At 43.7% G+C, this 14,318-nt stretch overlaps 1 protein-coding gene across 2 annotated transcripts in view; it reads left to right on the forward strand.

Moving 5' to 3' along the window:
- THBS4 (thrombospondin 4) overlaps positions 1-14,318 on the forward strand; it is a 144,569-nt gene that overhangs the window by 112,858 nt on the left and 17,393 nt on the right. For both annotated transcript variants that reach the window (XM_047729545.1, XM_047729544.1), the window contains exons 3-8: positions 7,634-7,881; positions 10,151-10,259; positions 10,626-10,708; positions 11,043-11,094; positions 11,312-11,523; positions 13,047-13,184. In XM_047729545.1, the coding sequence (XP_047585501.1) occupies positions 7,634-7,881; positions 10,151-10,259; positions 10,626-10,708; positions 11,043-11,094; positions 11,312-11,523; positions 13,047-13,184 (842 nt within the window). The remainder of the gene's footprint in view (positions 1-7,633; positions 7,882-10,150; positions 10,260-10,625; positions 10,709-11,042; positions 11,095-11,311; positions 11,524-13,046; positions 13,185-14,318) is intronic.

A 14,318-nucleotide genomic window follows, 5' to 3' on the forward strand; every position in this document is an offset into this window, starting at 1 on the left:
CAGTACTCTTGTGAGGTACCCTTGAATTAGCTCAATTTTAAAGTGGTCATGTACAGAAAATGAAAAGAATTTTAGTGAAATTTAGGACAAACTCCTGGAGGGTTTTATTATTATCCTTGTATTTGGGGATTACCTGGGAAAGAAAGCTGGGATTATTTGAAGGTAAATGGGTTCGCTAAAAGGCATGCTGAACTTTTTTTTTTTAAGATTTTATTTATTTATTTGACAGAGATCACAAGTAGGCAGATAGGCAGGCAGAGAGAGAGAGAGGAGGAAGCAGGCTCTCCACTGAGCAGAGAGCCTGATGCAGGACTCGATCCCAGGACCCTGAGATCATGACCTGAGCCGAAGGCAGAGGCTTAACCCACTGAGCCACCCAGGCGCCCCCATGCTGAACTTTTTTAAAAGTAAAGATTCTAAGCTGATAGATCACAAAGATGCTGTGAGCATGACCTATCTTGGCATCAGAAAAGAATCTTATGAAGTCCTTCATTATACCTTTCTGGATACTATAAAAAAAGAATGAGCTAAATAAATAGGTGATAGGTGCTGGTAAGTTGTTTTGTAGCAAAGTATCTGGAGTTTTTGACAAGGCTCTATCTTGGGTATTGAACATATCAGTGACTTAGGTGAAGACATAAAGAGTATTTTATCATGTTTGCAAACAGTACATAGCTGGAAAGACTGTTGAACATGTTAGATGCTATCATCAAGATTAACAAAGTCCTACCATTCCAACAAATATGCCACAATCAGTCAGGTGAAATTGAATGGGAATAAATGTAAGTCCATCATTTAGGAGTGAAAAATAAAATGCCAAAGTACAAGATATAAGACACCTATCCAAGGAGTTCCAGTCAACAACATTAGGAACCCAAGTAGTGTTGAGGACACAGCCTAACCTTTAGCAGATGTTTAGAAATGTTTGCTGAATGAATGAATGCAAAGATACAGCGATGTAACAGTTTTTTTAAAAAACTCCTTAAATTTTAGGCTTCATTAATGCATTTATGTGGCCAGATTAAGGGAGCTAAGGAGTCCCACCTTGTTGCTAAGTATCCAGGCCACATCTAGAATATTGTCTCATCCTGGACACATTTCACAGGGACATTCTCAACTCCAGAATTACCTGAAGGAGAGTCACCAAAACAGTAGTCTTCTAGACCCCATTTTTTTATGACCTCACAAATAAAAATGTTAAAAGGATCTGGAGAAATAAAGGAACCAGATAGAAGACATGAGAGAGATGAAAGTTGCCTTCAGATATTTGAAGAATAGTGTTTAGATGAAGGATAAGACTCAATCTTTCTATAGCTCTGGAGAGTATAGTTAGGACCCATTGGTGGGAGTCAGAGGGAACAGATATTGGCCCTGTATTTGGAAAATCTTGGCGAGTGATCCAAAAGTGAAATGGGTTTCTCTGCAAAGTAATTAGTTCCTTGTTCCTGAAAATGTGCTGGTAGAGGCTATCCTTTTATTGAAAGGATTTGTGAAGTGAGATGCTGAGCTAGATGACGTACAGTTCTCATATTCTGTGGTTCTGCTAAGGCCAGAGAGGTTCCATGGGCGCTTAAGGAATTGCTTGGCAACTCTCTCCTGCAAGCTGACCTTGGGATTTTGTACACAATCACAGCTTTGTCGTCCACCAGAGAGCTGAGGACATGATGAATCTCCTAACTTTTCAAAATATAAAGCCCTCTGCCAATGTTTAATATCCTCACTGTGCTTCCTTTCCCTGGATGGTTTCCTTGCACGGGGGTGGTGGTGGTGGTGGTGGTGGTGGTGGTGGTGGTGGTGGTGGTGGTGGTGGTGGTGGTGGTGGTGGTGGTGGTGTGTGTGTGTGTGTGTGTGTGTGTGTGTAGGTAGGTACACTATGTGTACTTTACCTTTGTTCAAACTGCTGTAAGAAGACTTTAGAACCTCCAGACAGCATCCATCACACCTGGGAGTCACCCAGAGTACTTTCAAGAAAAGCAATTTGATGATTTACCTTTTATATGTCTTTCCAAAGCACTGAAGTTACAAAGACCCAGTGTATAGGGCATGAAGATAAATAAGCAAAGGCAAACAAGAGTATCCATCACAAGAGACATTAACGGCAAGAAGGCTTTTTTTTAATGTACAATTATTTAAAAAGAAGAGGAAAGGTTGACAGCAGTGGCTTTCATCATATATTTAAAAGTGCCAAAGAGCAAAGCCATTTGCCAAGCAAAGCAGAAAGCCCCAGACTACCTTTGTGCGCTCGCTGCCCACAGGCCAGGTCACTCTGAGCTCTTTTCCCCTAGCAGACAAAATATTATCATTTCCAGTCCTTGAAAGCTGGCACCCTCCTTGATTCGTTGACATTCAGTCCATCATAATATTTTTGACTACCAAGTCTACTTTTTAAACAGCACCTTTTGAGAATTCTTTTCCAAGAAAACAGTATGTCCAATCTTCATTGCTGGGGTTTGCACTTTCATCTCCCGCCAGGCCGGGAGATGGTCTTTAATCAGGCTAGGCTCTGTGGTTCTGGTGTCAGGCTGGTATCCGGGCCTGACCCCAAATTGTCCGGTGTGCAAAGACGCAAAGTTTAGAAGGAAAGGATTTTCAAAAAGAAACCAATTTCTTTTTGAAAGCTCCCCCACATTGTTTAAGAGACTGTGGGTAAAAAAATAAATAAATAAATAAATCAGAGTACTCTGATCTATTTTTCATTCAATTGATAGTTGTATTTGGTGTTGTCAGATGCTATGGTATATGTATGAGAAAATTAATAAGAAATAGAATCCTAGTCTCAAGTGCTCTAATAGAGAAGATAAGAAATAAACACAACCCACCGTTGTGTAGCAGTTTATAGTTTCTGCATTTTCTTGTTTGGCTACCACTGAAACAATGAGACAGAAAAGGCAATTATTATTAGCTCCATTTAATAGTTTAAGAAATGGACCCTTGGAGCACCTGGGTGGCTCAGTGGCCTGGGGCCTCTGCCTTCAGCTTGGGTCATGGTCCTGGGGTCCTGAGATCGAGCCCTGCATTGGGCTCTCTGTTCGGCGGGGAGCCTGCTTCCCTCCCACAACCCCTGCTGCCTGTCTCTCTGCCTACTTGTGATTTCTGTCAAATAAATAAAATCTTAAAAAAAAAAAAAAAGAAAAAGAAATAGACCCTTATCAAAATGAACAGGCCCAGGGTCACATAGTTATCAGGAATCTGGGCCATGACCAGACTGTGCATCCTGGGAACGTAGAGCTAGAAAAGCCCAGAGCAGGTATTATGGGAACAGGAATGAGAACAACTGCCAGGCATGGGGAGGAAGGAAGACTTCAGGGAGGAGGATGCATTGGAGCTGGATGTTGGCTTCCGATGTGCAGCAGTGATGGATTGGGAAAGAGAGGGATAAAGAAGAGAACATTTCACAGAGAGGGAAGGACGAGGGAAGCCAGAGAAATCTAGAGACAGGTGAAAACGTAAGACAGGTTGTTCATCTCGGCTGGGCATCAGCAGCAGAGAGGGGAATGAAGCCAGGGGAAGGTTGCAGCTAGTCCTGGGACGAGGAGTTCAGGTATGACGTATGAACCACTAGAGAGCTATTAAAAGATTTCATTTGCTTGTGGCGTGTGGCTTTGAGAAGGCAATAACTTGATCAGAAGAGTCCTAAAAGGAGCTCAAGCTGTCAGTCCAGAAAAATTGCAGCAAGAAAGCTTCAGTAGGAAGGTGAGTCAGGAATCTGGCATCACATCCAGCGATAGAAGGGCATAGAGGTGGGAGACACCACGTGGAGCCCTGCAACCTTGGGTTATAATCAGATGTGCGCGGGTCTTTGTACTGGCCCTGTGAGAACCAGGTTGAGAGCCCCAAGAAGCTGGTTTCAGCTAGTGGTGAGTGAAGAGAGAGTATGAGAACTCAGCAAGCCTCCACTGAAGGAACAAAGATGCACCCAATGACTGTTTTCCCGAGTAGAGTTCTCCTAGAGGTGGTGATGGGCAGAGGTGTGGAGGACCCAGGAGAAGACCACTGCTTCCAGCTTCAGGAGGCTGGCTCTGCACTCGTGCTGGAGGAGGAAATGATTGTGTTCCTGGCTCTGTAGTACTTCCCCTCTGTTTTGCTCTCTGTCCGCTGTGTGTGTGTGTGTGTGTTGGGCTAAACTAGGGCTAGGTGAACACTGGGAAATGGGACTAGAGAGAAGAAGGCAGCCATGTCTGTTCTCTGCTGTTCCAGTGGCGCTGTCTCTGAGAAGATCAGGGACACTTCTACCTAGCAGGCTGCAGGCTCCTGGAGCCAGAGCTTTCAACTGTTTCTGGACTCGCTATGACTGATGTAAAACATTGAGCTTCCTGAGCAGGTGCCTATCTGCCCTCTGGGGTAGTCTTACTGCTCTGAAGATAAAATAAGTATTGAAGCACTGAAGTAAGGAGTTTGCAATAAAACAGAAAAATGAAAAATGGAAGCCATAAGAGGAATGCGAATGACTGGATCAAATATGAAGAATGGCAAATGTCAATGCGCTTGGTAATTTTTCTGCGAACAGACACCATGAAGACGGAAGTTTCCATAATTCTTCTTGTCCTTTTTTTATCTTCTTGCTATTGTCACAAGATCTAGGAGCATGAGGAATTTGTCATTTCAGTATTGCATTGCAACACAGAGCAAGGCAGAAGTGTAGAATGCCCTTAAATGACAGCATGAACACAACAGGAGGTTTTGCTGCCTGCAAAGGATGTTGAATTGCCACTCTCCAAACTTTTAAATTTCTATATGAAATGCTTTCAATGCCATGGTTTCATTATTCATCGAAAGTGCACGTGCACAGTGTTCAGTGTGCACCTGTTACATGCAAAGTATTCCGCTGGGTACTATTTATGAAATTAAACTCAGTGATTCGGTTGTGAAAAGAAATCATGGCCCACATGCCCTGGAAGGCCCGTTAAAAAGCAGACAAGATGCCCATGACAATATGTTTCCTTTGAATTCCATAGAAATACCAGGTTGGGGAAGAAAACCAAGGCCATTTGTTTTAAGCCACTAGGGGTATCCTCTTCAACTGTTAATATCTGGAGTCTGGGGTCGCCTGGGTGGTTCAGTGGGTTAAGCCTCTGCCTTCGGCTCTGGTCATGATCTCAGAGCCCTGGGATCGAGCCCCGCATCGGGCTTCCTGCTTAGCGGGGAGCCTGCTTCCCCCACTCTCTCTGCCTACTTGTGATCTCTCTCTCTGTCAAATAAATAAAAATCTTTAAAAAAAAAATATATGAGGAGTCTGGATTGTAGCTGCAAGGAAAATAAGGACGTGTTGACTATACGTGTCTGTGACCTCATAGAAGTTTGGAGGTCCCAGTGGCATTTTCATAGGCCTGTAAAAACTCCAGGTACTTGTAAAACTACTCAAAAACAGTAAAGAAATAAGAGTTTTAAAAGTTGAACTAGTGGGACACCTGGGTGGCTCAGTTGGTTAAGCGTCTGACTCTTGGTTTCGGCTCACATCGTGGTCTTGGGGTCTCAGGGTAGTGGGATCAAGCCCCACGTCTGCTTGTCCCTCTCCCTCTGCTCTCTCCCTTTTCTCTCTCTAAAATAAATAAAGTCTTTAAAAAGACATGTTTTGGTCAGTTTTCCTCCTTTTGGGTACCATCTATATGCTCCAGTTTCCAGCTATGCACTTACTATTTAAATTCTCAACAATATTAAATAGAGGGGTAAAACTTCTATGGTATCCTGTATTTACAATATCTCAAGAATTTTTACTCCTGTGTCTTTTCTTCCTTCCTGTTCTTTCTTTTCATACCACAGTGATTTATGTCTTATCAGTCCTTTACTTCAGGAAACATAGTACTCTACTATCGTCCTACGAAGGCCTTCTAGCCAGTCTTGTCTTGCCAAGTCTTACCAATTCTTTTCTCTTAGTAAGCAAGCTGTGGTGACCACTTAAGCAGAAAAGAAGATCTCCTTACTCCTCCTGGCGTCTCTCTACAGTACAGAACCTAAAGCCATCTGGCCCTCTCCAGCCATGGTCAAATGGAAAAGCAGACCTAGTCTTTTGGGAATATCAACCTAGAAAGTGTAATATATTTGGAGGAAGTCTTCGAGTAAACTCAAAAGTTTCACAGTAGTGATTATTTTCTCTGGCAGTACCACAACATAAACAGGCTGGTGACTCCATGAGGCAGCACCAAGTTGGTACAGAAAAGGTACCTGAGGAAAAATAGTCCAAGTTACTTGCTACAAAGCATACAGCTTGATGGAAACACAGCCTGGGTATATGTGTGTAAGTCATTGTTTCTTTTTTGTGTATTGTATAAGTAATTCATGTTACTTGTGCAAAAATTAGACAATAAAGATGAGCGAGAAGAAAAATTCATCATCCAAGCAACCAGCAATGACCACATTAATGTTGACATATTTCCTTCTAATTTTCTGTATATTTTTTCTGTATGAGATTACACAGTGACTCAACCTTTTTTTCACTCAACAAAACACTGGAAACATTTTTGGGTTTTTAGCATGCACCTATTCCATAGTATTCCATTTCATAATTATACCATAATTTAAGTAGCCAGCCCACCCTCTCTTTTTATACATACGTGTTGTGCCAAATGTTTCTTATATATTTCTGAAATGATTGTTTCTGGTAATGAACTTGAGTTTGGCAACGGTACCTTTGAATGGATCTGGAGGTATTCTTGGTAGGCTTGCTGAGCCTTTGGAAGCAATTCACTTTGGTCTTTATAGCAAACCTCACCCAATGGGCTTTACTCCCAAAGGCTCAGCAGCCAGGAATAGATTTTTAGCTCAGGGCTCAATAAATTCAAGACCGTAATGGAGTAAAACCAGACAGAAAACCAGAATCCTAAAATATGTCTGAATTTTTATTTAACAAAAAAGTGAAAATGCTTGAGCTTAATAAGCTAAGTGAATAGATAGCTACCTACATAGAAAAAAAAAAACAAAAAAAACAAAGAGAAAATGAGGTGATGGATCCTCTCTTAGTCCTTCTTTTGCGACCATGGGTATCTTCGGTTCTCTGAACATTGTTAAACTGAAGATGGGTTGTTGAGGGACAGTATGACAGATTCTGCTCCATTTGATATATGCTTACGCAGGCCTATCCATACATCACCTTCTTTTAGTCATGGAATAAGCCACGGTCAGTTTCAAATTCTGGTCCTGCCACTTAAGACATCCTTGAGCAAGTGCCTTCCCTTTCCTGAGCCTCACTTTTGTCATCTAGAGTTATTCCAATTTGCTAGTTTGCAATGAATAGAAATTAAATGTTGAAAGCAGCTCAGGGCAGCACCCAGTCCCCCAGTGTAGTGCTCAGGAAATATTTGGTCAATTAATTTATGCGTTGAAGAGCTTACTTGGATTTCAGTTGACTTTCAATGCGTTCTGCTTGCTCATTGTACTTATTGCTGTCTGAAATAGTGTATTTTCAGATTTACCACCTACTGTCATTGCATGAGCACAAAGCATCCTCAGTAACAGAGTGGCTTACCAGTGCCTAGAGCAATGGATGGCACTTAAGATGTTGAATATTTCTGCTTCCAGCTTCCTTGGATTCTTTCCGTAACCGGGCCTTGTGACCTAGAGGCTCAGCAGAGACCTGCCCCACTCCCCAGCCCCACTCCCCTTGTCTCATCATTCACTGATATGTGCTTGCTTCCAGCCATCCTCCGTTACCTGAAGAATGATGGAAAGATTCATTTGGTGGTTTTCAACAACCTGCAGCTGGCAGATGGCAGGCGGCACAGGGTCCTCCTGAGACTGAGCAACTTGCAGCAAGGGGCTGGCTCTGTAGAACTCTATGTGGACTGCACCCAAGTGGATTCTGTGCACTATCTCCCCAGAGCCTTTTCCAGCCCCTCCCAGAGTCCCGATTCCATTGAATTGAGGACTTTCCAGAGGAAGGCACAGGTAGGAACCCACAAACCATTCTCCAACCTGGAAAGATGGGCTGCCCAGGCTCAGGGAGGGCAGAGGAATGTGCCCAGGTCAGGAGTGGGTCTGACTGCATAATTCTAATCACCTGGGGAACTTAAACTCTTGCTAGAGGGCCCACCCTCAGTATCAAGTGAATCAGAATCTATTGAAATGGTGCCAAGGCATAGGTATTTTTAAAAATACCGATTCTAATGGGGAGCTAAAATGGAAAGCTTCTGCTTTAGATGCTAAATGAAAACCTTTTGGACATAATTGCAAAGTTGGAAAGGATTAGCAAAAACTAAAGAAAACAATCTTAAGGGATGCCTGGCTGGCTCAGTTGGTAGAACATGTGACTCTTGATCGTAGGGTCATGAGTTCGAGCCCCAGGTTGGGCATGGAAATTATTTCAAACAACAAAAAACAAAAACAAAGTCTTAGGGCAGTAGGATGATATAATTTTAATCTTTCTATAATGATAGTATTTATTATTTTAACAAAAGTGATAAAGAATGATTGGAAACTGCCAAGAACTTAGAAACAGTATTTTTCAAAGGTCTTATTAGAGCATCCCTAACAAAAGGGACCTCATTGCCAACTTAGTTCCACGAGGCTTTGGAAGTTCCATCATGTCTGTTGTCTGTTTTATGCCATGTTGATGGTATTTTTCATTATATCATGGCACCTACTATAAAAATTGCCACATGTATTTCTTTTAAAAATTTGTGTTAGGAGATAGTTTCCTATGAAGAACTAGCATTCTTTGTCCTTTCTATTAATTATAACTATAACTGGTCATAGTTCCTGAATTTTATCTGATATGGAAGTCAATGCCAAAATCAGTAACTGTGTTCATCTGTTATGACCCATAATGTTATTTTCTGTGCCTCAATCCTCACTTTGCATTTATGTTTTATTATACGTGCTTTAGTTACAAGCTGCTCTGAGCCCTTTGTACAAAGAGGCTGGGAATAAATAGTAATATCCATTACAACTAGGAACGCTGAGAAGTTTTACATAATAATGTAAAAACTATCAATCTGATACTAGAATTTTGTGCTTGGAAAATAGGAAGCATCTTCAAGCAGAAATTTCAAGAAAGCTAAAATCCAAGGATTTTGTTTTGTTTTTGCAGGAAAAGAGAGAAAGATGTTTACATACGTAGTATAGATTTCCATAGGAAAAAAAATAGTGAAGAGAGAGATATGCAGAACATTATTTCTGAATCCCTAGGGTAGCCCAAATAATCAGAATGATAGAAATTGTGTCACTGACATTTCAGAAATTCATGTCTACCACCAAATGAATCAATTTCCAAAAGCCAGGAGTCAGCCATGACAGGGTCAACAGAAACTATACTTACTGGAATTTTTTTCAAAAGTTCTAAATCCTTAGACGATCAGAGACCCTCACGCTCTATCTTCACAGTCACTTCATTTATTCAGTGAATTAACAAATAGGTATATTCTAGGCATTAGGGAAAGCATAGGGGGCAAAACAGTCATGGCCCTGCCCCCACAGAGCTCATAGCCTGACGTCCAAAACAATATCTATTATATAACACGTGTTGTATGCGTCGTAACTCAGCTAAATTATCAGCATCCTCATTTTTAAATTAAGGGTGATGACTTTACATTGGCAATTCACATAAACTCTTTGTCATGAATATATAATGGTCTGATTAAAAGTTACAAGATAAAGCAGTAAGGAAATTGACCTTGTGACTAACAATAAATGATTGACATCAACACAAAATGTAAACATACGATCCCAGCTACCTAATAACCCTAGAGTATACAGCTTATTCATTCTCCTAGCCCAGAAGGATCAGGGACTTTGCTAAAACTTGGAGCTAAGACATCCTAAAAACAATCGTGTTTAAAATTGAGATCAGTATCTTATTTATTATGGTCTAAGCTCCATAAATAAAGGCCAGACAATTCTTAACAGTCTCCTGACACAAAATAACTTGTTTACCATGAAACTCAAAGCCTTTCCTCGCCTCAGATCCACCTTGATGCACCCGCAGGCCAAGCTGGAGGCTCACATGTTCCTAGGCTGTTGGCTCCTTCCATATTTGCTTTAGTTAAGAGGATAGGGCTAGCCGGTTTCAGGAACAAAATCAAACCCACAGAATTATGTAAGATGTCAGAGTCCAGGGATACAGGGCTACTTAGGCTGTTAGGAAAAGTGTGTGAGTATGTGAGCACATTGGCTTCTGAGCAGCGGCAGCAGCCTGTGGTATGGATGTGATTTCTTCCAGGACTTCTTGGAAGAGCTGAAGCTGGTGGTGAGAGGCTCTCTGATCCAGGTGGCCAGCCTGCAGGACTGCTTCCTGCAGCAGAGTGAGCCGCTGGCCACAGCAAGCACAGGTGTGGGCTCTGGGGCGGGTGGCACACCTCCATCAGTCCAGATAAAGCTTCAGGGTCCCACTCCTGAAAGGGGGACTTTGGCAGAGAACCCCAATAGGATGTGTCTACAGAGATCAGTCTCTTGTGTCAAAGTCCAGGACAAGAAAATATGTCCATTGCACTTCTGTTTTTACAGCTCAGAAATCTGGGCTAACAGCTAGTGGCCTCAGTATCATTTTTTACATGAATAAGATGAATAACTCCAAGTTAAATTCCTGTACGTTAGGTATTTGTTGTGATGGTTCCCTGGGAAGTCACCAGTTTTCAAGGCACTGGAGGAGCATCTGCTCATGGCTGAACGCCCTTTGCTTTTTGCTGTTGCTACAGGAGACTTTAATCGGCAGTTCCTGGGGCAAATGATGCAGCTAAACCAGCTACTGGGAGAGGTGAAGGATCTTCTGAGACAGCAGGTAATGGCAAGGACACAGTATCAGAAAACCCTGGTCCTGCCAGAGCAGCTCATTGTATGAGCGAGCAGAGCTGCAGAGGCGGGCAGGCGGGCGGGAGGCTGACCTCAGGCGCCGGGTGCTCCTGGCTCCCTGGAGGTCTGTTAGGAGGGCTCTGGAAATGGGGGTCGGGTACGTGAGAAACACGGTGGCTCGGAGCAGAGAGGGAGCCCTCAAGGGGTACCTGAGCACTCCTTTAAGAAGCGTTTACTAGATTGCTACCCGGGAATGCTTTCATTCCCAGATTACATCTCAGATCCTCCTTTTCCATCTTGTTTTTTCTTCCCCGTTTCTCAAGGTCAAGGAAACATCATTTTTGCGGAACACTATCGCTGAGTGCCAGGCTTGCGGTAAGTGCTGTTCCAGTAGCTGCTTTGTTCGGAGTTGTTTGGGCAGGTGAGGATGGTTGGAGGGCCTGGGGTGAGGCGACACTGATGGTGGCTTCTGGCCGGTCGGCACCGAGTTGGAGGGAAGGGAGGACTTGTTGGGAAACCAAACTTCATTTTGTATTAGCTGTGTGTGTTTTGCTAGTGGTCAGTAGGTCTACGGATTATTGCTTTTCTCTAGGTCCACTCAGCTTTCAGTCTCCAACCCCAAACACACTGATGCCCCCGGCGCCCCCCGCCCCCCCGACACCCCCGATACCACCCGTGCGCCGCTGTGACTCCAACTCGTGTTTCCGCGGCGTCCGCTGTATGGACACCAGAGACGGCTTCCAGTGTGGGCCCTGCCCTGACGGCTACACAGGAAACGGGGTCACCTGTTCTGATATCGATGAGGTAACAGTTCACCTCGACAGGGTGGGGGCTCCCTAAGTGTCTTGGACACCCTGCAGCCAGGTGGCTGTCCTGGGGTGTCCTCCAGCCAGGTGGAGGACTTGGGGTGTCCTCCAGGTGACATAACAACTACGCCCTCGTGAACCCTTAGAGAGCACGAGCGACCGCGAGCAGGGGGACGGAGTAGGCATGACGCACCATGGTGGTGTCATGGATCATGTCTCCTTGCTCTGTCTGCAGCTCGTCCCCCAGGCCGTGTTGCTACCCTGCAGACATCAGTGCTTCCAACTCTGATTATTTCTCCTGTGCGATCAGCATTACAGTTTTGATTTTTCTACACTTCTATGTATGGGGGCGGGGGAGATCTGTGTTAGGGTGTATTTCAGGGCTTGCAACTAATTTCTTCAGCCTTCCTAAACTGGAAGTGCAGATGGGCATCTCAAACCAACAAGACCTGTTTGAGGAGGTCCTGTAATCCATGAGTAATCAGAAGTGCTGAAGGACAGAGCCAGAGACACACATATGGCGAATACAAGCTGCTGGGCCAGCTTGCAAAGCCTCTGCAGGAGACTGAGTCAAGGGCACAGCTAGCCAGTCTTGAGTCCGGTCCCAAAGCAGTGTTCACATGGGTAGCAAGGCTACTGTGAGAATATGCCTTTCCCTTCCCACCAGGCCAGAGAAGGGCTAGAAGGAGAAAGAAGGGGCATGCAAGGAGTTTAGGGGTGTGCGCGCACGTGTACACACACACACACACAGCTCTGCAGGCTCATGGTAGGACTGGGCTAATTACCTCCTTGGTAGTAAGCAATTAAGATGGTCTGTAGTAATCCCTCATTTGGAGAATCATTGTGCATGTGTCACAGAACTGCATCTGGTTTCTATCTGTGAGCTGGAATTTTCCTCCTTTTGAAAGTGCAGGAAGTGGTCATGTTTTTTACATTAGTTGAAGTGGTTAGGGGGGAAAAAAAAAACCAGTCTCCTAGACTCCACAGAGAGCTTTGGAAGAGCTGTGGACTTGAGAGGATATGAAGGCAGGCACAGCCCTGATAGATCACATCTTACAAAGACACAAGTGCCCTGGCTCGGTCCTCTCTGGATCCCTTCAGTGGAGAAGTTGGCCCAGTAGTGTGTTTGGATTCATCTAACAGCCAGCTAACAAGTGGTCCCGGAGCACTGTCCTTTCGTGGCGATTTTTCTATTACAAGGTAGAATATCAGGGAATTGACACTGGGAGGTAGACTGATGATCATGAAGGACCTTTTCACTTGGCCGTGCCATTCACCCGTGGTTCAGCAAAGCCCATTGAAATGTAACCCCATCCTGTGTGTGTCTGGGATTCTGTGGGTAACTATGAAATAAGAAGCTTTTATTTCCTTTTACCACTTTGGGCACCAACTAATGGATGGTTAGGCAAACGAGCACATCCAAGTAGATGAATGAAAGTTCGTGTTTTCCCTGTGAGGCTAAAGACTTTGTTTTTTGTCTTATTTATTTATTTATTTATTTTTGTTTGTTTTCCTTTCCAGTGCAAATATCATCCCTGCTACCCAGGCGTGCGCTGTGTGAACTTGGCTCCTGGCTTCCGGTGTGAGGCCTGCCCGGTGGGCTTCACCGGGCCCGTGGTACAGGGTGTTGGCATTAGTTTTGCCAAGTCAAACAAGCAGGTGGGCTGAAGTGATGGTCTTTCTATTCATTTTTTTATTCTGAATTACCAGCAGAAAAACTTTGGTTTGTTCCCATCTCTTCCATTATAACCTCTTTGAATAGCCAGTGCCACGTGGAATGTCACGGGGCCCTGCAGGCAAATGAGGATGCTTTCCGACTCATTTCTGAGCAATTATGTTCATCATGTCTAGTAGGAAGGAAGCTGTTAAGTCAGGATAATAGAGCATCACTAGGAGAACAGTGAGTGAGAACTGGTGAACACGCGGTGAGCTTTCCAGCCTCTTCTGTTAGCCGTTGAACATTTTGTCCCACAGAATAACTTGAGAATCAGGGAAACAAATAAAAGCTTTGAAAAATTAGGTCACTTTTGTAGAATCACTGTGGCTGAGAAGAAGCTGTTTCAGAGATGAGAGGGATTCAAGAGGAGAAATAATCCCCTGAGGAAACCCCCTTCTTCTTTATAAGCTATAAATTGCCATAAAGCACTTGAGCACTTCGTGACAGTCTCCATTTATTTCTAAATGTTCTACTATATCCTGGCCGTTATTTAACTGACTGACTGTGAAATTCTTTTTGATGTTTTCAGCCCTTGAAAATGGTTGGTCTATAAATATATTTTACTACCTTAGCAAAATTATTAGGTTTGAAGAAGGGCAGGGGTTTGTTATTTTCTAGCTGCCTATCAAAGGACTCTAGAGGGCATTGTTTTTTAGACTAGAAAAGGGAGGCAAGCTGGACACATAGGAGTGACAAGAAGCCGTTAGAGTAATGACCCAGAGTTTTTCTTCCTCTCTTTTAAAGACAAAATCTCCAAGACCAAACCAAGGAAAATAGACAAAACGAAATAGTGCTGTTTACGTGAGCTAGTAAGATTTCCAGCAGTGTGGTAGATGGAACTGAAGTAGAAGGGAGCCAACTCGCCACAGCCTAACAAATTCAAGTTCATGGGACATGGGAGCTGGGTGTCGGCCCTAGGAGTGGGGATCTGGGGTTTGAGCATCTATACACACCTTGGGAACATCCTAACGCCCCTGCAGAAAGACACAGCCTCAAAGAGCTACCCTACCCATTGGAAGGAGATGAGAAAACCACTAGCCCTCACAAGCAACAAGGAAGTTGGATGTCATCTCTGG

This window comes from Lutra lutra, chromosome 5 (genome assembly GCF_902655055.1).
Source record: "Lutra lutra chromosome 5, mLutLut1.2, whole genome shotgun sequence".
Taxonomy (NCBI): domain Eukaryota; kingdom Metazoa; phylum Chordata; class Mammalia; order Carnivora; family Mustelidae; genus Lutra; species Lutra lutra.